At 51.3% G+C, this 24,584-nt stretch overlaps 1 protein-coding gene across 1 annotated transcript in view; it reads left to right on the plus strand.

The window, feature by feature from the left end:
- COL13A1 (collagen type XIII alpha 1 chain) overlaps positions 1 to 9,416 on the plus strand; it is a 147,076-nt gene extending 137,660 nt beyond the window's left edge. Inside the window, 3 exon segments of the mRNA XM_042960600.1 lie at positions 2,822 to 2,908; positions 6,767 to 6,805; positions 8,969 to 9,416. Coding sequence (XP_042816534.1) covers positions 2,822 to 2,908; positions 6,767 to 6,805; positions 8,969 to 8,971 — 129 coding nt within the window. The 3' untranslated portion in view covers positions 8,972 to 9,416.
- The last annotated feature ends 15,168 nt before the right edge of the window (positions 9,417 to 24,584 follow it).

Consider the following 24,584-nt stretch of genomic DNA (forward strand, 5'->3'; position numbering starts at 1 on the left):
TGAAGGTGAAGCTGCAGGTGTTCCAAGCCCCGCCCCCACCCGGTAGGAGAGGGTGGCTACCTGAGGTAGCTCTCAGACTTCGCCACACATCATGCCTGGGCCTCTGAGAGGCCCCCGGTCGCTGCACCGAAAGCCTGTTGCTCTGTCTTATGGTGAACCAAGGCGCCATCTTAAAACTAAGCTTGCCTGTGTCCCACCAGGCAACGGCCTTGGAGCCTCTTTCCTGTTCGTGGAAGGAAGAAGGTCCTTGCAGTAGCCGGCAAGGCCCAGAGCCCCAAACAGGCACTTTCCTAAGGGGGACACACAGGGCAATGGAAAGAATGTTCTGTCCTTGTCGCAAGAGACGGTACTCTTCTCGGCCTTTAGCGGCCTCGTGCATTGGGCCCAGGAGCCACGTTTAGGATGAAAAAGGTGGTCACAAGATAAAGGGTGGCACGAATTTGGCAATCTGGCGTCAGGAAAATTGGGTGCCGCGGTGGGACTGCCTGCCAGCCAGCCAGCCGGAAGGTCTGCGTGCACGCGGGGAGGCTGCGGTCACTGCGAGACACGCCGTCTGGGTGTGCATGTGCTTGTGCATGCGAGCGGCCTGCTCCCCCAGGTCCCCTTGCCTCCTTCCCTCTCCTTCCTCCATTATCTCTTTTGGCCCGGGCTGGACACTTCCTTCCTTCACTCCTTCGATATCTCTCCCCCCGCCCAACACGTTCACCCCATTACCATAACCCCATACCCCTCATCCTTTTCTTTCCACTCTCCCAGCTGCAATTTATGTCTTCTAAGGTCAATTCATGCATCCCTATATTTTACAGAAGCCTCTGCTCCTCGACTTTAACTTGCCCTTTCCCCACCTAGAACCCCCTCTTTGCCAGGGCCTCTTTTTGTCACTCTTTGGGGGTGGGAGGCAGGGAAAATGTAGGTAAAGCTAGTGCTCTACTGTCTCCAGAGGGCGTCCACTGTAAAGCCATTTCCTGGGCCCTTAGAACATGGCGCCCCGTGGTGCAAGCTGCCCACCTGGAAAGTCAGGACCACCGCCGACCCTCTGTTGCCCAGAGGCGAATCATCAGGGCCCTGGAACCCCACCCCCGCCCACCCCTCAGGAGCTTTGCCTACCCTCTGAACATGGGAAACTGTGTTTACTTTTACACTGACCGGACCCAAGGTGAATAGGGGACCACATTGCTGAGAAAGTTGACCGTGGGCTTCCCATCCAAGCAGCCGGTGGTTTTGCTTGTCCACTGCTCGGGGACAGTTCACACCATCACGTTCTCACTGGTGGGCAGAGCTCAGGGCCAACACAGTCACACCTAACGCGCATATACACGTTCCCTCCTAAACACAGCATTTTCCAAGTGAGGATGTGCACTTCAGAAAACCCACTCAGACCAGTGCACTGGCCATCACAGGGAACCCCTGGAATCAAGAAATGGGCGGACTTTCCAAAGATTCGGGGAAACATAAAAACTATTCTCGTCCTTTGCCTCCCTCCGAGGAACCTTGCAGCCTTCCACTGCAGGAACACAGTAGACGTGACAGGATCGTGTCCGGAGCCTCGGCTCCAACACTGGCCAAAAAGAAGTAACAATCGTCATTGGCATCATTGTGCGGCAACTCTCACCGGCTGAGCACGTGCCATGTGTCAGTATTAAGCACTTACCGTGCACAAAGTCATCACACCAAAGTTTTGAAGCAGGTCATGTTATCCACGTTCTACAGGCTCAGAGAGGTCGAGTAACTTCCCCAAGACACGTTGCTAGTAATAGGCAGAACGCGCTCTGGCTCCAAGCCTTTGCTCTGATCCCGCGCTGCCCGCCTTCGAGGTCTTGTCCACCTCGGGGAGCACAGTGGAAGCCCCCAGGCATTACGCCATCGGCCTTCTGCAGCCGAGGAGACCCGTTCCCAAGAAGGCTCCCCACGGGCACACTCGGCCCCTTCGTAAGGAAACCCAACATGTGAAAATCCAAACTCAAATTCATTAAAGAACTCCCCATTGCCCCTTTTTAAATGGAGAGTGATCCTGACGCATACAAAGTGGGGTTCGATTTAGAAAGAGGATGCTTAGGGAAGTTTTGCAGAAACAAATGAGCTCCTTGAACCAACCTGTCAATATACAAATAGCTGCCTATGATCCGGACCAGGACGGGCCAGGGACGCACGTACAATGAGAGGACCTCACTGAGAACCAGGAGCCACCATGAGCCCCAGACACACACGTACACATGGACGCTTGTACACTCATGTGCAAGCACACAATCGTACATGCACACACTTGTACACGCATGCCCAAGCACATCTTCACACGCTCACACACACGCATGTGCACACACACGCACACAAACACGCACACATATCCCAGGGTTCTAGATAAAATCATCTTGCCTCCTAATAGAATATCAAAGGGATGAAAACCAATTGGGACAAAAGTTGCCATGTCAAAGCCTTTCAAAAATGGACCCTCGAAGAGAAGGAAGTGGGTCCTCTGTTCATCACAGACCGCTCTGGGCTCGGTGTTAGCAACGCTGGCCACAGATAGATTCCATCGACACTTCCCTCCACTTCCAGCTTTGAGCCCCACTGCTCCCTGTCCCCGGGCCTCAGTTTCCTCCCCTGCCCCCTGCCCACCTGCCTGAACCAAAGTCTCCAGTTTCTAGAGGAGTAAGGATGGGTGCTGGCCTCAAATCCTACTGGGAAGAAGATCCTAATTAAGAGACGGTATTTTCCCTCTTTGATTTTTCTTTTTTTCTTTTTCTGTTTCTAACCTTAACACGGGAATGATCCTAAAGTTTTGATGTTATTTTTTTCTCTCGGACTAAACCATTATTTACAGGGGGAGAGGGGGAAGAAAGGCTCTAGAGGGCCTAAAGGGGATAAGGGAGACCAAGGAGCGCCTGGATTAGACGCCCCCTGCCCGTTGGTATGTCTTCATTTATCACTCGCATTGTTCTGGTGTGTTCCTTGAGGTTTGCCAAGTTTGAAACCAAGAAGGCAAATATCTGCTCACTCGGCCAGGGAAACTCTGCCTGCTGTTGGCTTTGCCTTCAAACCACAGCTGCAGTCATTCTGGCTGAATCCCTTTCCTTCAAAGCTGTAGAACAATGGACGTGTGCAAATGAGAACCCGCTCCGGAGGAAAGGGATTTGGGGAGCAGGCCTTGGCCGCGAGCTCCAGCATGGCTTTGGAAGCCGGTGTAGCGTTTGTGAGCCCCTCATTTGCCTTCTTCGTTTCACGGCCACCTCTGTGGCCAGCAGTTCAAGCTGTTTTGGGATCCTCTGTCAGGATGCAGGAGACTGCCCGGGTTCATGTCCCCCGGGGGCCATCTATACCCCAGACTGGGTAGAACAAGGCCGGAAAAAGGGGGCTCTTAATATACAGCCTCCCGATGCCCACTAGCCATCCAGCTAAAACCAGTAGGGAAGCACCCCCAAACAGGCTTCTGAGGAACGATTTGTGGCACATCAGCCGGGCTTCTCAAGTGCCTTCACAATCCATTGGAAGGCTCTGAAAACGATGTTACGCTACCTTTGAAGTTCATCTGCGCTGTTTCCAATTGAGTCTTTAAGTGGGGAGGGGGCTGGTTGTACATGTGCCACGGCTCAGCTCTCGTGGCAGCCAAAGAGAGCGCAGAGGTTGAATTTGGGACAGGAGGATCAACGGGGATTTGGGCCCTGCTCGTAGATGCCTCAAGGCCCTGCATCCTGGCTGGGGTAAGACTTGGGCCTCTCCACTCCACAGTCGGAGCTGGCCGGCCTCAACCTAAATAATCATCGTGGTTGGTTTTGTGAACAGGGACACCGAGGTTTTAAAGGAGAGAAAGGGGAGCCGGGGTTACCAGGGCTGGACGGACTGGATGCCCCGTGCCCATTGGTATGGCATCACCCTCCCTCGCCTGCATGGCCGACTCAGGCTTCCCCACGTGTGTGGTTCTTGCCCGCATGCCTCTCCAGCCGCCCTCCTCACGCCTCCTGCCCCATCCACTCAGTCTCCACTTCCTGCCCCTTCTCTCTGTAGACGCTAAGGGTCACCCTGCCCTGGCTGGTCCTCAGGGCCTCCAAGCATGCCCCCTGGAGCACGCAAAGCTTGCCAGATGTTTTCTTGGCTTCTTCCTCCCGCTGCTGCAAAAGCGCATCCCCTTAATGTGAGCCATCCCGCATCTGACCCTCCCTTCCTAGGGGCTTCTAGCCAAACCTGCCCCCAGAAAGTCAGGAAGGTGAGATCCTCTGGACAGGTTCTTGGCAACTGTGACTTCTCTTCCTTCACACACTGCGGTTGGTTCAGCAAGCATCAGCTGAGCCCCAGGCGGAACGTTTGAATGAGATGCCTGAGCCAGTCCCACACCCCTTCCGCTCCGCCATCTTGTGATGTGGCCGGGGACAGACGGGCATGCTCATAAATGTGGGTAGACTGAGAAGTTCTAGAATTGAGTTAGAAGAGGGGGCCACTCTGCCCGTTCTTCCAGGCTGGCTCTGGGGTCGCTACCCTGGTGCTGCCACCAGAACTAAAGGATGGTCCAAGGTCAGGATTTTAGATACTAAACGATTCATCCTTTTTGCTTCAACCTGGGGAAACACTACAAAACCCTCCCTTGGCTTCCCTCCCTTTCATCTGCAGATGACCCACCACCGGCAAGTCTGGAAGAGAATGGAAAGGTCAAGAATGTAGTTGAGGAAGAGAAGAGGGGAGACAGGGAGGCACTTAGGAACCCTCCCCATGCATGTGCTGGCCGAGTGGCCACAGTGCTACTCACACCTGGCTCAGGGTCTCTCGGGCAGGGACATTCTAGCCCCATAGCCACCCTTTCACCTCACTGCAAGGGGAGAAATGGACGGCACCTCACTCCAAGGCAATTGGCTTAGGAGGTTCCCGCTCTCCTAAACTTCCCCAGGAGGTCTAGAGTGCGCGGAGCTATTTTCATACAAGTAAGAGATGAGGGCTCCAGGTCCCACGTCTCACTCCGGGGTCACACGAGAATTATCTCTGAAGAGAAGAGAAAAAGTTGTAGGAAAATACGCTGTGTGCCCCTGAGAGGTGACCACGGAGCCCCGTGAAGGGACTTTTTAGGACCAGTATAGACAACAAAAGAAGACTGCAGGGTAGCATGCTCCCCGTTCCCCCCACCCCCCTGCTGAAGCCCCTGCTCACTGCCCCCACCTCCCCACCGCCTGGCCTGATGACCCCCGAGCACGCAGCCATAGGACCCCGGTCCCCCCAGAGCGCCTCCACTAATCACCGACCAGGTCTCCTCTCGGCCACGTGCCTTCCGTGGCCTGAGTACCTTGAGTTCCGCTGGCCCGCGCCACCCTGCTCCTCTCTCACACACTCCCTCCGCCTGCCCCACTCTCCTCTGTCGCCCTGCCACCATCACGTGCCGATGGGAATGCCGCCGTGGCCCCGCGGAGGCTCCTCTCCCTTCCAGGGTCCATGTGAAGTGTCGCCCCACGGCGGGCTGGGGAAGGGGGCAGGTCTCCATGAAGCCCTGGAATGCACCACCTCCCCCTGCAGACCCTCCCTGACCCAGAGGGGACAATGAAAGTCATCTTTATTTGGTCCTTAATGCAAACTGGCATTTTCTGCAATAACATCCCATACCGATGTGTCCTTTGTCTATGAATCTCGCTGGGGAAGTGTACATATCTTCCCTTTCTTGTTTCTCGTCGTGGCTCTTTTCCCGTCCCCTGCCCTGTGTCTTTGTGGACATGGGGGCAGGGGGAGCTATCTCAGTTTGAGATAACTAGGCTTCTTCTGCCCTCCGCGGCGGGCCGGCTGCCTGCTACTTGCCAGGCGAGAGGTTTAGGCACCTGTCGTGGTGGATGAAATCGATCTGCGGCACAGAGGGCTCCCATTCAACCACCTCTGGGCTAACCGCTTGCTCCAGTCATCTGAAACCCTGTGTCCATCCTTCTGTGCCCTGGAGCGTGGAATTCTAGGATCTGGGCTGCAATTCTAGACCAGATCTAGGCCCCGGTTCAGCCTCACACTCCCACCTTGTCTCACAGTTTCCAGATTCCCCCAGGGTATGCCAGAGGGGGCCAGGACATCAGGGCCGGAGAAGCCTCAGGATGTCCTGGGGCTACAGGTGCTCCGTGGGTGCCACCGGCAAAGGGGACAGACGGGGCACGGTTGATCCCCATCCTCCACTTCATCTCCGCCCCCCGCCCCAAATTCCCAGTAATGGCTGAGGCTGAGCCCGAGGACAGCGTCGCCCTGCTGAAGGCACCTCGAGACCATGTTGCGATTCCCATGAGGTTGCTTGCCTCTTTGCACCCTGCCCTCCTCCTTATTGATTATCGGATGGGAACCGCCTAGATCTCTTCCTCCTGCTGCTCAGGAAGGGAGGAAACTAAGATCATAGGAGAGCTGGGGACACCTTAGTGATCACCTCCTACAACCGCACCTTCCCCAGGTTTCACAGAGGACGAAACAGGCCTCCAAACGCTGAATGACTGAGCTGTGAGCACCTAGCATTCAGTACAGCCAGAGCAGAGACCTGCGCGGCCGAGGGCTGTTCCTAACAGGACACTCAGGTCACCGCTGCTCGCTGACCCCACAGGCGAGGGCAGCCTCCCCCTTGGCCTTGCACGGTGACTGCGTGTGACCCTAGTCAGTGGGAAGTCCGGCTTGCCTCCCACCCATTTCGGAGGCTCTGCCCTGAAGCAGAGGAGAGGGATAGACAAGAGGCGGCCTGCCACAGTGTTTGCGGCCCTTGCACCCCTGTCCTGCCTGCTCGCCGGGCTGTCCCAGAGTCTGAGCCACCTGCCTTCCTTCCTCCCTGCAGGGCGAAGATGGCTTACCAGTCCAGGGCTGTTGGAACAAGGTAAGGCCGCCCGGTGGTTTGCGGTGCCTCGGGGGACACAGGGGTCCTTGGGGCTCCATTCTCAAGTGACATCATGCACGCACACTTTCCACGCTGGGCCTTTCTGCAGATGAGGCCGCAAGGCATGGGTCGAGAAAGGAATGATCCCAAAGGCAGGGTGCCCATTACACATCCCATTCACTGCACGCACTTAGAGAACCTTCAAAAATGTTTTCTGAGGCATCCGAGGACCCCAGCGTGCGGCCGGTCCATGTGGCCCCACAGCCGATCTCTTCATGCTTCGTGTGGTTAATTTCTACAGCACCTTTCCTCCAAGGACTACTAGACCTTGGGGTTTTTTTGTTTTGGGTTTTTGTTTTTGTTTTGTTTTGTTTTAGAGAGAGAGACAAAGAGAAAGGGAGGGCATGAACGGGGAAAGGGACAGAGAGAGGGTCTCCACACTCAGGGTGATCCCACAACCCTGGGATCTTTGTGAGCTGAGCTGAAATCAAAAGTTGGACGCTTAACCGACTGAGCCACCCAGGCGCCCCTAGACCGTGTTTCAAAATTAGTTATCGGCAGCTATTCTCGCAGCGTTCACGCGAGGTCAGGTAAGCCACATGATGACATTTATACAGATGTCGGGAATCTAAGTTGCTTAAACTATAAACTCACTTAGCTTCTGTACCTCCTCGTAGAGACTGACCGGCTCACCGCTCTACCCTTCCCCTTGAACTTAAGCTGCCAGAGCTTCCTGCTGGCACACGGGGGACCTGCTGCCCAGCGTCTCCTGAGCTCCCAGAATTCCCATCAGCAATGAGCTTTCATTTGCTCACGCTAGCCTTGGCGTTGGCATCATTAACACCGTCTAACACCACAGGGCTGTGCTCCTGAACCCAATCACCCCGCTCAGTCCAGGCCCCCAAAGCACAGGGCTCCTCTGTGCTGACTTGATGACAGCCATCAGGTCACTAATCCGGAAGCCCACCCGGGTCCTCGGCAGAGGTGGCGGCCGCGATGCTGCCCACCCTCCCTCCGCAGCCACCCTCCACCTGGCTCCCACCGAGACTTCTCACAGCCCTCACTACGCGGTCTCCAGGTGTTGGTCTATCCTTCTAAGAGGGCTGGAGAGGGGCGCCTGGGTGGCTCAGTCGGTTAAGCGTCCGACTTCAGCCCGGGTCACGATCTCGCGGTCCGTGAGTTCGAGCCCCGCGTCGGGCTCTGGGCTGATGGCTCAGAGCCTGGAGCCTGCTTCCGATTCTGTGTCTCCCTCTCTCTCTGCCCCTCCCCTGTTCATGCTCTGTCTCTCTCTGTCTCAAAAATAAATAAACATTAAAAAAAATTTTTTTTTAAATAAATTAAAAATAAAATAAAATAAAATAAAAGGGCTGGAGAACCCAACCTATCCAAGAGTTTGTGCGTAGCTAACCCAGCCCTGTCTCAGGGACAGTAGTGGCCCGCTTAACAATGAGATGAAGGGTTCCTCTGTGCTAAATGCCCGGAATCTCCTTAGCTCACGGGATTGAGTTAAAGGTAGTGAAACCACCAAGACGCCAGGCCCAAGGTGAAGTACATGTACCCAAAGCATCCCTGAGCAGAGAAGGGAAAAGCTCAGCTTCAAGGGAGATGCCCCCCCGAGAATCCGTCTCTCCAGCCATGCCTTGTCCCTTTGGTGTGTCCCTTGAGACCTAGTTAAAACTCCACAGGCAGAGGGAAGAGACGTGTCAAATGACGTGTTTCCAAGATTTCCTTCTTCAAGGTTGCCGCTGATGGTTAGGAGATGGCAGTGGTTGAGGTTGGCAGGGGGAGAACAGCCACTGTCCAGAGCTACGGTGTCTTGGGGAAGTAACTAGAAAGCCTCCTGTCTGTTGGTCCACACCAGAAATTCAGTCCCGGACGATGCGGTAATTCATCAACTGCCAAGCCCCCAAAGGCCACATAGAGAGCAAGTGCCCTCTAGTGGCCAGGAAGGGGGTGACAGGAAGGCGAAAGTGATTCCCTGCCTCTGCCTTCTTTCGGGGTGCAGACAGCTCGGGGGTCTTCCGCCCAGGGGGCCGCGGGGCCTTGTTCCAGAGCTGCCCCCTCAGCCCTCCAGAGAGCACACTCCTTCCCCACCAGGGAAGTAGACGCCCGCAGACCCACTGACACTAACTCTACGTTGTTTTGTGTGTTTTTGTTTTGCAGTGATGCCTCTAACCTGGGATTGGCCTGTGTGTGTGTTTGTACATAGAGTATTTATTTTTATACAGTTTTCACTTTTTGAAAATGCCGGAAGTATGATGCATCTTACAGATTATTATTAAAAAAAAAAAGAAAGAAAAAGAAAACCTTGCATATTTTGTACAGAAAATGCCAACCTCTTTCCTTTTTGTTTACGAGATGTTTTGTATACGTCTACGACTCTAATACACTTTTTGTTTGTGAGTACGGGCATACGTTTGCATGATATTTGTGCACACTTATTAAGTATTGAAGCTTAATAAATTATTGTGTTCTGGTGCCGAAGGGGGCCGGCCAACACTAAGGCGCTGGCTAGCTTACGTGTGAACTCACGGGGATGTGGACATCGGTGGTGTTTTTGCCAAGAATATTTTAAGCTCTTACGGATTTTCATCATTAAAAAAAGTTAAACGTGGCAATTCCTGATCCTGATCAATCATTAAATTAAATACATTCTTTCTTGTGAGAGCAGCAAGTTCCGAAGCAGGGGTCCTCAGAAGTAGACAGCATCTGTATGAAACTGTGAGGTCCAACAGAGGGAGGGAGGGGACTCTGAAGCAACGTCTATTGTAAGATATCCCAAGTTCGTTCTAGAGCCGTGTGAACATCTCAGATTCACTTGTGCTGAAACCCTCTAGGATCCCCAGGGCTCCAAAGGGCTATTTGTTACTGCTTTCGGTTTCTTGGGGGGTTTTTTTGTTGTTTTTTGTTTTTGTCTTTGATGATTTTGTGTTTTTCTTCCTTTTGAGTGACAGTCACTGGTCACAGCTACTGCTGTTGGTGGCCATTCGTTTGACACAGATTTGCAAGGCCCACGCACCACTAGCAGCTGGAAAGCTTGCCTCGTGGCCACTGCACTCCGACAAAGAACATTCAGAAAACACTCACGAATCTGGGCCAGACTGGCAATCCGAAGTTGTGTTTATTTGTTAATAAATAGAGAGTTACAGAGTTCTGTTCACAGCACACGGCTTAGGAGAGGTCTCAGGAAACCTGCCTTAAGTACCCCCTACGTGTGGCACACAGGTTTACTGTTCCATGTTTTACAACATACATTGGTGCTAACTCGGGGCTTGAAAATAACACGCTGCTCTAGACACAGTCACACGAACACTACGTTAGGGGGCTTCACGTTCGTGGGACCCTTGCCACATTGTGGTAAGGGGACCACCGGCTGCCCCGACCCAGGGGACCAACCATATCAACATTCTTACTCTAGACGGCCACTCATGTGTTTTGGGAATCCGCTTCCTTCTCTGCATCTCAGCTTCTTCGTTTGAAAAGCAAACGAAGCTACTGAAAAGTAGGCCTGGAGCTGACCTCCATGGTCACTGACCGGTCGCCTGTCCCCTCCCCACGGGGCAGAAGCAGGCGGGCCCCAGGCCCACGCCGCCAGCTGGCACTGTCGTTATTCCTGTGGCGGGAGACTTCCAGGATGTGGCCCTTCCCGAGTGATCCTGAGTCCGGGATGTTATCAGCCCCAGCCAGGGCCGCCTTCTTCACGCACAATGCCGCGAGCCCGGCCCCACGGAACTTTCAGGAGCTAAGAAAATATTTGCCTTTTCATTTCTTTTAAATTCAGGGGGGAGAAAAGAATGTCTAATAATGAATCCAGCCAGGGTTATATTCATCTTTCTGCCAGAGCAGTCATAAAATGTAATTGTGGCCATAAAAGGGACTACGGGCCCTGAAAGTCAGAACGCTGCCCTGCCCACATCCTCCACTCCCGGAGAGAGTGGCCTCCTCACCCGCTCCTTTTACTTCCTCCCGCCCTGGCCGGACTGAGGTGCTGAGGAATCAGTATAACCTGGTTCCTGTAGACCCACTCCCTTTCAGGCTCTCGTTGGAGCAGTCCGAACCCACTGATGGCCTCAGGCTAGAGTCAAACATTAACTGGAAGGCTCCAGAACCTGAGCTTCTGTGTGAGCTGAGTACTCGGGGTAACTGTCCCCAGAGAAAACCCTCGAACTTTATGTCCATCCTGGTGTTTCACTTCCTTATTACACCCCCCGTTAATACCACAGGGATCCCCTTCACAAGAACATAGAGAATAGCCTAGAAATATGTGTTAGGGCAAGTTTAAAAGTCAGCGTCAAGGAGAAATAAGTTGGCAGGAGAGCCCTGGATGGGCAGGGGAAGGTCCTCCACACATGTCACTTCAAGCTGCCCGGTGGTCGGAGACAAAAAGAAACAACCGGCCGGGGACCACCCTGCCCTCCCGGGTGAGTGGCCGTCCACTGAGGTTTGACCCTCACGTGCTTCGGTGCCTCGTGTATCCTCAGCCAGGACCTCCTCCCTGCAGGGCCTCGAGCTGCACACCTGGGGCCCCCTGGGACCTTGACTCAACTCATCTCTGTGTCACACGGGGTGCGGGGACGTTAGAAGCAGGGAAACCAATGGTCTAGCGGTCTGCAGAATAGATCAGGACCAACACCAGCAGAGCAGGTGCACGAGATGCGGGAGCATTGCGGGAGGGCAGTGCCGGGGGCCGGTGACCAGAGAGGGTTCCCAGAGGTTAAAGACACTCACTCCGTCCCTGGGACTTGCAGCTCCTCCTGCTGAGACGTGCCTGCCCAGGAAGTGAGTGGCGCACCCAAGCCCGGCCCCACGGAGCCCATTACAGTCCTTCTGGCAAATGTTCTCTAGGAACTAAGTGCTGGGTCTTGAGACCTGTTGCCTTCTGGGGCTCACGCCCCTGCCTACCTGGAGGCTTACCAGAAGACTGAACCGGTGCCCCCCGTGGTTGACAGTGGAACAGGGTGGTCTAGGCCCACATAATCGCTCTCACCAAGGTCAGTGACTTGTGCCTCTGCAGTCACGTGGGCCAAAGGAAGCCCTCCACCTCGCTAAGGAAGAACGACTCCCTCCACACCTCACCCCTTCTCAGCCTCCCCCTGTGCTTCCTCCCTGCCAGGCCGAGGGCTGGCCTCCCTTCCCCTGACCTCATCCGGCAGAATGGAGCGCCAAGGACACGGGGAGAGTTGGGGTTAGCCCCTGAACAGGGAGGGCGCTGGCCAGCAAGTCAGGAGGCTCGGCTTCCGGTCCTTTCTCCGTTGTCAACTATGTGGCGTGGGGCACCTTACTCCTGCTCTCTGTTTCCCTGAGTGTCAAATAAGGGAGTTGACTTAGGTGACCTCTGACAGCCCTGAAACCCACTGATTCCACTGACCGGTCGGCTCCTGGGTGGACCGGACACTGGAGCATTCCCTGTCCCCTCCGCCTAGAGCCATCTGGCTGTGACAGTAGTTTGCATGGAGTTGGCGTTGCGAAACTGTGTGCTGCATGTGTGTGCTCCATAACCCTAGGCAGAGGACCCCAAGCAGCCCTGTGCTGGTGGGGTAGGTCAGCGGGGTTGGCTCTCGGAGGGCAGGGATGGCCGCAGAGGCGCTTGCCCTCATCGGTATCTATCCCGCTAAATTCATCAGAGACAAAGCGATAGGGGTTTAACTACCTGGCACACAGGGAGGATCCCCAAAGCCCCACAAAGGCTCAAGGACGCAGTGCTGCCGTGGTAAGGTTCACCTTGCCTCCCCCCATATCTGGCTCTCTGCACCCCTGACCTTACACCACCCCTGCCCCCCCCCCAGGCCCTGCGCCTGGATTCACTTTAAGACACCCTGAGAGTCGAGCACCTAAGCTCCACGCCACTGAAAAGAGAAGGGTGGGCTGCCAGTGAGTGAGCCAGAAAAGAGGACGCACACAAGGAGGCAGGGAAAGAAGGAAGGACCAGGACCAGGCAGGGGCTCGCTGCTCGGTTCTTCAAGGAGCAGAGTTTTGAGGTGGTGTTTCCTCGAGGCTGCCTGCTGCTCACTGTGGTGGGGGGGTTGGGGGTGGCGCAGGGAAGGAGAGCCGGGTTTCATTCGCTAAGGCGGGATTGCACACACAGAATAACCCCCTGGTCCCTAGAAAAGCCTGCCCCTGAGCAACACCCAAGCCTCTGTCCAAGAACAGGATAGACGGAGGCGAGCAGGACTGGGGACAAGCCTCAGCACTGCGGGGCCTTCCCCGGCAAGGGTCTGCTTACACGGCCCACACGCATTCTCCGCTTCTTCTCCACACCCTTGCCCACGCCGGGTCCTCTGCCGGGAACGCTGTCCTTTCTCACCTTTCAAAAGTCAGCTCTCACCACCAGGGCCCTGGGAAGACGTTTCTGGGTTCCTAAGTTAGGTGAGTCTCCCTCCTTGGAACAACCCAGAACTCTGTGTCTTTTTCTTCCTCCGCCTTCTATTGGAGGAGGAAAAGTCAGTCTTCCAACCCAGACAGTGAACTCTTAGAGGGGAGGGACTCTCTAATGCATTAGGCACCTAGAGACCTAGCTCAATGCCTCCGTCCCATGGCCAAGGTTCATAAACATCCATGACCTGCCAAGTTAACAGTCTACTTGGTGAAGCACCTACTATGTGCAGGCAGTGGGGCAGGAAGGCCAGGGCTCCTATGGACTGTGAGACACAGCCTGCCCTCCAGGATTTAACAGGGGTGCCCAGCAATGCAAAGACGTATGTGCTAAGTGCTAAATGAGGGCACAGCCAGGGGACTCTGTGGCAGCCAGTGTGGCCAGAATGAAGGGAGGACAGAGTTTGCCAGGGAGGGAGGACAGAGGACAGAGGGAGGAGCTGGCCCCGCAGACGAGCAGTCCTCCCCTTGCCTTGCCCGCCATCCCAGGCACAATCTTCCATTGAGCATAATCCCGGGCCATACTTGCTTCTCTAGTCAAGGGAGGGCAAATGAGATTTCTACAGACGAAAGCGGGTAGGAAGGGGGGCCCACGCCGGAAGTCTGCCTGGGTCGGCCAGGTCTGTGGGATTCCCCTGGTCCGGAGAGGTATCCCCACGTGCCGACCACTGGTGGGGCTCCTCCTCAACCGTCCCCTTCTCTATGCCTCCTCAAGGGCCAGAGTCCATGGTTGGTGGCCAAGAAGTGAAGCCAGCCAGCCCAGAGCCTTGGGGAAAGCACCTTGCCCTGGAGGAGGGAGAAGACGGAGAGTCTCAGGCCAGACCCTTCCCAGGGGCCTGGCTTGAGGGTTGATCAGAGGGTGACCACAAGTGACTATGGGCCGTCTGCCCTTCCTGAGGGCCAGAGCTCAACCGGAAGAGTGAAGGCTCAGCATGCCTGTGTCTCCAGCTCTCTGCCGGGATTTCAGCTACAGCCACAGCTGGGACCGTCTGCTGCTGTGCTGCTATACCTTTAAGGGCTCCTGGATGCCCCTTTCTATTGGACAATTGAAGCTCTCTGCTCTCTGCCTCTCCCGCCAGCATTGTCATTGTCCCACCTCCGGAAGACCTCCCCGGGAAGCTGGGGCCGGAGACCTGTCACTTTCCTAGCTCCTTCTCAACATGTTTCCTTTAACTTCCTTTGGTGCGTCGCTGTTAACCGTTTTACTTCCTGGGTTCTCTCAAATGTCATCGGCTGATGAGTGTACCAAGCTGGAAAACCAGAGAGCATTTGTCTTCAAGAGGAAAGAGCGATGATGTCATAGAGGAGAGAAGCCTGGGCAATGAGGTTGGACGCCTAGGCTGGCCCTCAGAGCCAAGGGCCTCGCGCATGTAGTCCGGTGTCCTGAGAGGCTCCAGCCGGCACTGAGCTGAAATGATGGAGAGAGGCAGCAATCGACATATTTTCAAGAGGATCTGGAATAAGCCCTCTTCCTTTCGCGGAATTGTTGAAGGGACAGAGCTTGGTAACTACCCACCCACTGCCTTCCTTCTCCCTCGGTCACCCTATGCAGACCACTTTGCCACCCGCTTCTTCTGTGAATAGGATGGCGATATTCTCTTGTCCCATCGAGGACTTGTTGCAAGTAAAGGAAGGCACCGTTGATAACCGTGCGCCGTGACGACAGATGTCAACCTGGCCAACCAGGAGGTGGGGTCACACTAGGACCCAATTCATGAGTCATCCCCCGGCCCCTCCAGGGCGACCACTGGCAAGGATTCAACATCTCCTTTTTCCTTAGAGCCACGACCTTGTACCAAGGCCTAAAGTGTTGGGACCAGGTGGACATTGTGTAGAGCACAAAGATACTGCCCCTGTTCTCACCTCCACTCACCTCTGGTGGGAGATAAGATCAGAACGGAAATGACGTCCACATCTGAAGGGCAGGTAGGCCAGAGAAAGGCAGAAACAAAGGGCGGTGGGTATTCAAAGGCAAACAAGGTCCTTCTTGAATAAACCTGACAGCTCCGAGAAATTCCTCCCCAAGGCACTTTCAGGAGGGAAAGACTGGATCACCCAGGGCACACATTCTGACCTTAACTCCATAACATCTTTTCTCAGCCCTGCAAGCCAAAGCAAATGCATTACAACGAGTTTATTATTTTTCCCACTCACAGTGCCCAACCCACAAAGGTGTCGATCCAGTCCTGACCCTCACTGATAACTGATAACTCCACATTCTCCCCTTTTGGATGCTTATCGTAAGTAGGAACAGCGGCCTCTTTACCTGAGTCGGACGAGCACATCCAACATCCAGGGGCTGCAGACAGCTTGAGTCCATCCCGGACCCCTTGGGGGTCAAGGACCCATGTGTATAATTGAATATGGCAAAAGTCACAGCTAATAGACCCAGATGGTGATCCACACATGACATGGGGCTCAGTAAGATCTGCTGGGTTTTTACAGCCGGGTGAACCAGCCACCCAACCCCCCTGCCCTCCGCATGGGGGCATGGGAGAAATAAAAAAGCATCCCTATATGACGTGACACACAAATGAATGGGTTTGAGGACTTTCGATGACTCACAGGATCCTGGACATTTGTATACAGACAAATGGTCTTCCGCACCTCCCAGCAAACCACTCTGAGCCAATAACGGTGGAGGAAGACAGATCCATCACGGCCACCTTTTAAGAGAGGAAACTGCCAGTCCTGGGCTCTCTTCTCTGTAAGAAATACAGTGAAACTGCCCGCCAAGAGACATTTTTCTTGCACTCCGCTCATTCCAAAGACCAAATGTTTTATTGCAAACGTCCGCCAAAATAAACAGGCCTGCAAGTCCCACAGCCAGTGGGACAGCGCCCTGGCCCAGGGAGGGAGGTGCGCGTGCTGGCCCTGACTGCCACTTGCCCCCGGGGCCACCATGGGCAAGCCCGCCGAGCTCCGTTCCCTCATCCCTGACCGGGGATGGGCTCCGCCCGCCTCACCGGCAACGGAGGACCGTCCAGGGAAAGGACTTGGAACACAGAAAAGCGCTATGTAAGGTTAGACAATGCAGTGGTTCGTGTTCACCGTCCAGGAAAAAAACAAAAAAACAAAAAAACAAAAAAAAAACAACCTTGCTTTTCATTGTCAAACCTCAACTAAATGGAGTCGCTTGGAAAAGATGCATTAAAATTTCTGGCAAATCAAGTTCAAAGCAGGCTCTCTTGCACCCACACAGGGGGCCTGGAGGACAAATGCTAAGTGTGCTGAATAACAGAGAAGCAGAAACGTTGGGTGGCCGGTGGTGGGGGGACAGGCCGATGGTTGTGGACTGCCCCCTGGGAAGTTGCTTTTTAAAACTAAATCCCATAAATACTCCTAGCGTTTTATTTTTCTTTTCCCTAACAGGGAAAAATCAGCATTTTTTTAAATCCTGCTTTGAAATTCCAGTTACCCATATTCCTGGTTGAGGAATGAGGATTCTCCTTTTTATTAACCCCAGCAGAAGATGTTTCCTTGGTGCTGGGCTGGCTCCCACCCCCCAGCAGGCTCCCACCCTCCTTGGAATCCCACCTGTGCCCTCTTAGAAGCTGTGGGCGAGGCTCCCCCAGGCTGTCAACCTGTCGTCTTAACAATCGTTACCTCAGTAATTCACTAGATAAAGCTCTGTTGCAGGAACCTTCAGTGCGTTTAATTGGGCTTTAATGCATTTTTTCAAAGCAGGTCAGAATGTAAGTTTCAGAATTGCATAATGAAGGTCACAGCTTATCTGACCACTGTATACATTAGGCAGTGGGGAGGGGGGGTGGAGTTTCCAAGAGTAATCCCTAGATGATAAAAGCTCCAATTAATTACTTTTTTTCTTGTAATTATTTTTGGTAAGGACCTGTCTATACTGCAGGCAGTGGGTCTTTTATATGGAAGAAAACATTTACCTGTATATAGTTTGCTAACGATTGAAGTTTTTCTATCATTTCTGTTTTGATGTTAAAGCGAGATGTCTTCTTTTTTACTAACGGTATATTTTCCTATGACTTTTAAAAAGTTATTTCCCCTGAGCTCTCCTTTGGGTCAAAAGCGCCTCCTGTGAAGGCACCTTGGTGCTAAGCCTCCTGGAGTGAGCCAACCCCTCACCCACTCTCCTCATCCTGAGTGTCCCCAACAACGTGCACAGCTGTCCTGTGACCCCTGCAGGAATCCCTTTCACGCCTTAGTGCCGTTTACCAAAAAGAGGTCATTTTTCAACATGCAGGACCTTTCCTGGGCTGCAGGTCAGTCCCTGATTTCCGAGGGGCCCCGTTTTTACCTCCATACAGTGCCCGGGGCTGGCTCTTCCTCACCATGTAAAGCAGATGGTGAGAAGCTGAGAGGTTTCTACCTTTTTGACATTTGTGGCACTTTCCCAAATGGTTACCAAACCCCTTACTAATCTCTGACCCTCCCCCAAGGGCCCCTCGCCCTCAGACCACTTGGTTCCCTCCTGTGTCCCTGTCCCCATCCCTTTCTGTCTCCATTCCCATCCTCTGTCCCCCAGAGCTCCCTGCCTTTCTAGCTCACCTTCACACAAGGAAGTCCTGTGTGAAGTGGGAGGAAGATTTGCCATCTTGTCAACTTACGTGACAATTTTGTTTGCCTACCAAACACGCCTGGTGCCTTTCATCGCGATAGCCTTTGACAAGGGTACCGTTTATCCTATTATGTTCCTGATGAGTAGGGAAATACACGCTTTCTATTTCTTTCATTTTTGGTGTTTATTCTCATAAAAACATTGTTATTAGGACCTCCTGGTGAAAAACTGCTTTGATTTCTTGGGTTTTTTGTTTGTTTGTTTGTTTCAGGGTCATAAGCAAGTCTCCAGGGTTTCCTATTGGTTTTAAGTTCAATACGTCACAGTGAACTTGTTAGTACAGACCTGTGCGTTCCGTGTCTCCAGGGGAAGGCAGCGGGCCACAGAGCAAAGAGTTTCAGCTTCCCTATCCTGAAAACGAACGGGTGGTGCTAGGTGTAATATGTTGTGATTCTATAGTTCCATAGCTTTTTTGATTTCGACAGGTCAGATGCATTTGTCTTTACGCCTGTCAGGGATTTGCTTGGTTTGCTTTGCTTTTTAACCACATCAGTGTCTATTTTCTTCTGATTTGAAGAGGTGTTCTGGTTGCGGTCTGAGCTGATAACTGCTTCCTCTCCAGCAAACCTGGATGCAAAGCTGCCTGAACAAAGAGGGGCTAAAATTCCCTGTGCTGGTTTCCTTCCTTTGCCTTTGGGAACTCACTCGGATCGCTCCCATGCGGGGATTGCGGGGTTCCGGGATGAGGTTTCTGATACGTGATGAGATGTTCAGAGAAACCCAGTGCCAGGTATTTGCGGCCAAAAATAGAGGAGCTAACCTTTTTCTTAAAAGCCAGCTCTGTTCCATAACTTAGCCAAAAAAGCCAGCCAGTTCCCTGGCCATCCAAGACCTCCGTGAAAGACCCTCAGTATTTCCCATGAATGAGCAGAGGTCTGCAGGGTTCCCATCACCGTGGCCACTAGAGTTCCGTGTGTGTGCTCTAGAACGATCCGCATAAATCTCGGAGGGGCTCTGTAGCTGCCATGTGGCCAAAAGGGTTTAGAATACCTGTCTTTAAGAGAAAATTAGCTCCCGTGTCGTGTGTGTTTCTGGAAGGCATTCCCGCAGGTATATGAGGGAGAAAGAGGTGGCCCTGGGAATATGGTTGGGCTACTAGACCAAGAGCCATACAAAGCTCACCAGCAGGGATAGAGGCAGGACGGAGTAACGTTCCACTCTACCGCATGGCCACGAAATATGCCGTCAACCTGACACACAGACTCAGAGGAGTGGACTAGTTCTGTGTTGGGGTGCAGACTCCAGTTCCCCCATCCAAACACTAACCGTAAGGGGAGGGTGCCCCTCTCAGAAGGGGCCCCTGAAGGAAGTGTGGTTTCTCCAGTTAAGGTTTTCTTTTGTGAAACAGCCACTCGTATGAGTGCCCCTCACCAAGTCCTGAGGTGGTCACACCACGTCCCTCACAATGAGTGTGGTTCTGAAGGGCCGCGCTCACAGCTTTCCACGTGTCCACCCCAGGCTGCTGGCCGTGGGAAGATGAAGCCTTTCTGGGGCGCCCGGAGACCTGGGGATTCTTGGACTCCTACGAGGAGCCTCAGAAAGGCGTTCCACTGGACGGCGGTGACCCAAGAGCGTGACAGCCTTGGCCTCAACCTCGGCCTCTCCCTACTGATCAAAGGGACTCCTTCTGGACAGAACCCCTGCCCCTCAGACCACAGCTTTTCTCCAGCAACCGGACTGTCATCCCAGACTCCACTCTCTGAGCGCTGTGGCCTCTCCCATCAATGATCTAAAAAAGGGTTCCAAAGAATTTTAAATACTCCATAAGTCTGAGAGCAACTTGTGAGGAAAAGTGTATGTTATGAGATTTTTCATAATATATTTCAGTGATTCAGTAAAAATGCCATTTACCTGCAAAACCATACTAGGGGCAAAGGTGCCCGATTCTTTTATTCCCAGCAACCTCCTTTTACCCAACTGGACACCGCAACCTTCCTCCGCAATCCCAGGCGGATCGTTTTATTGAAGCAACTGGACTTTATGCATTTGTTACTTTCACTTTTTTTTTTTTTTAAGTTTCATTTATTAAAGTAATCGCTACAACCACGTGGGCTCGACCTCATGATCCCAAATCAAGAGTCACAAGCTCTTCCAACTGAGCCGGCCAGGTGCCCCACTTTTACTTTATTGAAGCTTTTTTTTTTTCTTGTTATTTGGTACATTTGGTGTGCAATGTTTAAATGCACATTGTTTTATTTCTATGATGACCTCGATAATGGAACAGAATTTTTCTTGCTTTTCCTAGCCTGCAGATAATTTCAGAAATGTTTCCATTTTACGATACCCATTTTATGTATGTTGTGCTGTTGCTAACTTCTTATATGTCACATCTTGGTGTTTTAAGAACTGTCTCTTATTATTGTGATCAGTGTCACTATTATTCTATTATCATTCATAAATTTGGATCTATTTTCTGGTGCACTCGATTTATTTTTCCAGGCACCTTTGATCGTTTGGAAGCATGTTAGTTATTTGTATAAGTAGACATAGGAAAGCACTTTGCTTAAGCAGTGAGCAAGCCTTTTGGTAGATAGATATTGACGTTAAAAGATTGGTCCTTTTAAATGCCACCTATGTGGTTTTCTTCCCATTAGCAGGTGCTATTTCAACAAAACTTGTTTCTTTGCTGGATTTTTCTGTCCTTCCAGTCTCTGACTTTGATTTTTAATTGGCCACGATTCAGTTTTCCAATGCCTGAACATACCAGGTCAAAAAGAGCTTCCCGCCTCCCTCCGGTGGGCTCTTTTCTCCATTTCAGCAATGTCCAAGCTAAAAGTGAACCGGAGGGAGGACAGCCCAGGCGGTTGGGGTTTGCCTAAGGACCTATGAGTAGATGGCTTTTGGCAAGTGCCTTTTCAAGTGTCTTTGAAATAGAGGGCAGGGCCCCCAGCTAACCCATACCCACATCTCTTTGAAACTTCTGGCCTCCCATTCGATAGAATAAAATCTGGGATGCTGAGCTAACTCCATCCCAGGCAGTGAGACCAGAGTAGGGGCGCTGCGTGGGGGTCAGAAGATCCCGGTTCCAGCCTCAGTTCTGTCACCAGCGCACTAAATGACAGCCCCTTCTAATCCTCGGCCCTATTCCATACGAGGATGGGTATTCTTTGCAACGCAAATATCCTGTAGAAGACATAACTGAAAAAAATCTGACTATTCCTTGAAATGTAGCTTTGCTACTCCCAGATGGGGAGAACTTTAGCAAATGAGTACAACTGCCATTTTAAGGGGAAGGCTCTGCCCCCTGGGGACCCCACGAGGGCCAGTGTCCTGATCCACGATGACAGAACAGGTATCCTAAGGATGAAACCCCAAAAAGCAGTGTGGAAACTCAGTTATTAATTACACTGAAAAAAAGCCTGTTTAGGAGAGGCCACCAAGCTAGAAAAGCGAGACAGTAACTGGCTAAATTAGCAAAATGGTTAGGCAACTGTTAGCCTAATGCTTCCATTTGTTAAGGAAAAACATAGCCAGAAAATTCCCTGTGGAAACTGTGGTCCTTTCTGTCTGTGTCATCCTAGAATTTTCTATGCGATTTTGTACTTAATATCTATGGTGTAAATACTTTCCACTGTACAAATGTAAATATAAATTATATATTTTATTTCTGTTTTTTTTTCTAAAATGGAAGTTGATCTAAGTAATAAATTACAAATCATCTACATCTTGGTTTTTTATTTTTTATTATTTTTTTTAGGAATGATATACCTTTATTTTAATATCTTTCAGAAGGAAAAAGGGGTTTCATGATTAAAGGGAGCCCTCATTCCTAACTAATGAAAGTAAGATAGTGCTGTATAAAAAGGAAAAGATTAAAGGTCAGGAGAGTGGGTTTTAGTTCTGACTCTTGTTAACAGATGTGAGACTGACTAGATCACTTAAGAATGGAGATTCAGGGGCACCTGGGTGGCTCAGTCGGTTGGGTGGCCGACTTCGGCTCGGGTCATGATCTCGAGATCTGTGAGCTCGAGCCCCGCGTCGGGCTCTGTGCTGCCAGCTCAGAGCCTGGAGCCTGTTTCAGATTCTGTGTCTCCCTCTCTCTGACCCTCCCCCGTTCATGCTCTGTCTCTCTCTGTCTCAAAAATAAATAAACGTTAAAAAAAATTTTTTTTTAAAAAGAATGGAGATTCAACTACAAATAAAAGCAGCTGCCCCAGGTGTTTTAAAATTCAAAAGATGCACGTGGAAATAACGAAGTCTTAATTTTCGTTATGTCAATTGGTTGGAGTATGAACATTTTATATAAGGGAAATTTCTTTTATATATGTATATATATATAGATTTTTTTTTTGAGAGAGAGAGAGAGAGAGAGAGCATGAGTGGAGGAGGGGCAGAGAGAAAGGGAGACAGAGAATCCCAAGCAGGCTAAATCCTGTCAGTGCAGAGCCCAACACGGAGCTCGATCTCACGGCCATGAGATCATGACCTGAGCCGAAATCAAGAGTCAGATGCTTAACATTTCATATAGCGGAAATGTCTGTTTCATATTTTATTTTGCATGAATTCTATTTTGGGACAAAACCAGAAAGAAATGGAGTGTGAAGTTAACTTTTACTGTTGATACTTCTAAAGACCCATGATTAATAACCATAATTATTTTATTAGCTTTAAGAACATTTGGGGAAGAAATCATTTTCAACAATTTTTAATGAAATACTCAAGCTTTGAATATCTTCTTGATCTGCCCCAAATTTCTTCACCCGTGTCTAACAACCCACGAAGAAAATTTGGACCAAGGCAGAAATATAATCAAATGGCCTGGAATTGACAAGCCAACCAAAGTGGGCAGGAGTCCCAAGGAATGGCTCAGGCAACCTCCACTGTGGAGCCATGGAAAGCCTGTAGTAACCCCATTGGACTGAGACCTGCCTTCTTATCCTTTCTGAGACCAAAATGAAGCTAAGGAATTAAAAAAAAAAAAAAAAAAGCCTTGATAGATAGCAGGTTCCTTCCCTCTTCAACACACCAGAAAGGCTTGACCTTGCCTTCTTACCATATCAGAATAGAAACAAGCCTGTGAGATCATCTCACAAGAGAGGCTGAGAATGTTTATGACTCTCCCGAAGTCACCTGACACCATAGTCCCACCAGCTCTTGAGAAAACCAGCTAAGGATAAGGGGACCACGGAGGCCCTTCTCCGGAGCTGTGGTCCCTCCCTCTCCCTGCTGTTCAAGGAAACCCACATGGAGGGCAAGTGGAAGGGAATTTCTGCATTCACTTCTCAGTAATCTAGGGGCCTCCGTCTTCAGATTAGGGCGTCAGAAATACAGTTCTTGCGTTATACAGTTTGCGGGGCTGGGTGGGGAGCTTCTAAACATATAAGCTTCTACCTCTCTTCCTGTTTTCCAGAGAGCAGCGCAGACCTGCAAAATACGGGTTCCAGATCTAGGTCTGTTGTTAGATGCAACCAGGAGCCCTTCCTGCTCCACGATGGCAGCGCTGGGATGAAACATATAAAAACATCACTTCGGTTTTCTGTTCCTTGACATTTTCTTTCTCACTGTCCTCCCCAACCACCCATCAACTTCTCTTAACTCCTTGCAGCAAAACTGGTAAAACAGGGAAGTACTTTAGACACATAGTCCTGTGCTATCAAATTAATAAACCCAACAGTGCATCAGAAATGAAGAAAAGAAAAAGTTTCAGCTGTGTTTTGTTTGAAAATACTGCTGTTTAAAAGTTCCAGTCAAAAAATCTCCAGAGACCCGGTCTGCATAACCAACTCTTAGACGGGAAAGAGGAGTGTAGCTGAATTTCTTCACAAGCCATCAGGCTGCAGAAGAATTTTGTGTTAAAAGGTAATACTCAGAAAAAGATAAAATCGGGGCGCCTGGGTGGCTCAGTCGGTGAAGCATCCGACTTCGGCTCAGGTCATGATCTCACAGTCTGTTAGCTCAAGCCCTGCCATCGGGCTCTGTGCTGACAGCTCAGAGCCTGGAGCCTGCTTCAGAGTCTGTGTCTCCCTCTCTCTCTGCCCCTCCCCTGCGCATGCTCTGTCTCTCTCTGTCTCAAAAATAAATAAAGACATAAAAAAATATTTTTAAAGGTAAAATCATGATTCGCATAGAGATATAAAAATGAATGCATGTTAAGGATTTTGACTCATGCGATGAGGAAACCAACCGTGTTTTAACCAGCCCAGCAGAAAAGTCAAAAGAGCACGAATTTATATGAAGTAAAGAAAGTGGCGATGAATTGCAAATTACGGTGGACTATCACCATCAGACACGACAGAATTTACGTATCGTTCAAAGACAATGGACAGGTGGAGAATCCGATAACCCAGGGAGGATATACTACAGACGAAGCATCATTTTCTGTTGAACCGCAAAAAGATTTTCTATAATTGTAAAGCAATGCTTTGCTGTATTTAATACCCAGACCTATTTCACAGACATTAAAACCCATCATCATTTTCAACTCATACATTATGCTGGTAAATGTGTCATCAGGAAAACCCTTGAGCACGTATTGATGGAGCCCTGTATTTGAGTATTAACCTTCTGATCCCTGTGAGCTCCCGTGCCCTTCCTCTCCTCTGTTCACTGTCTCTCCACCCCACCCCACCCCCACTTTGCTTGGGGCTAAGAACTCTTGACGGAAATAACTAACTCTGCAGAGCTTATCAAAAGCAGATGTCGTGAAGGATGTTGACCCCCGCGTCTCCTAACACTCATCGCTGGGTGAGCAATAAATCTCTATGTTTATATGGCTAGAGCCTTTCCTCTGAATTAAAGACCCCTGACCCTTCACATGTGTGGCTGTTAACTGGGAAGGACCTCTTTGCTACTGGCCCCTTAATTCAATGTGCTGAC

Source organism: Panthera tigris, chromosome D2 (assembly GCF_018350195.1).
Source record: "Panthera tigris isolate Pti1 chromosome D2, P.tigris_Pti1_mat1.1, whole genome shotgun sequence".
NCBI classification, from domain to species: Eukaryota; Metazoa; Chordata; class Mammalia; order Carnivora; family Felidae; genus Panthera; species Panthera tigris.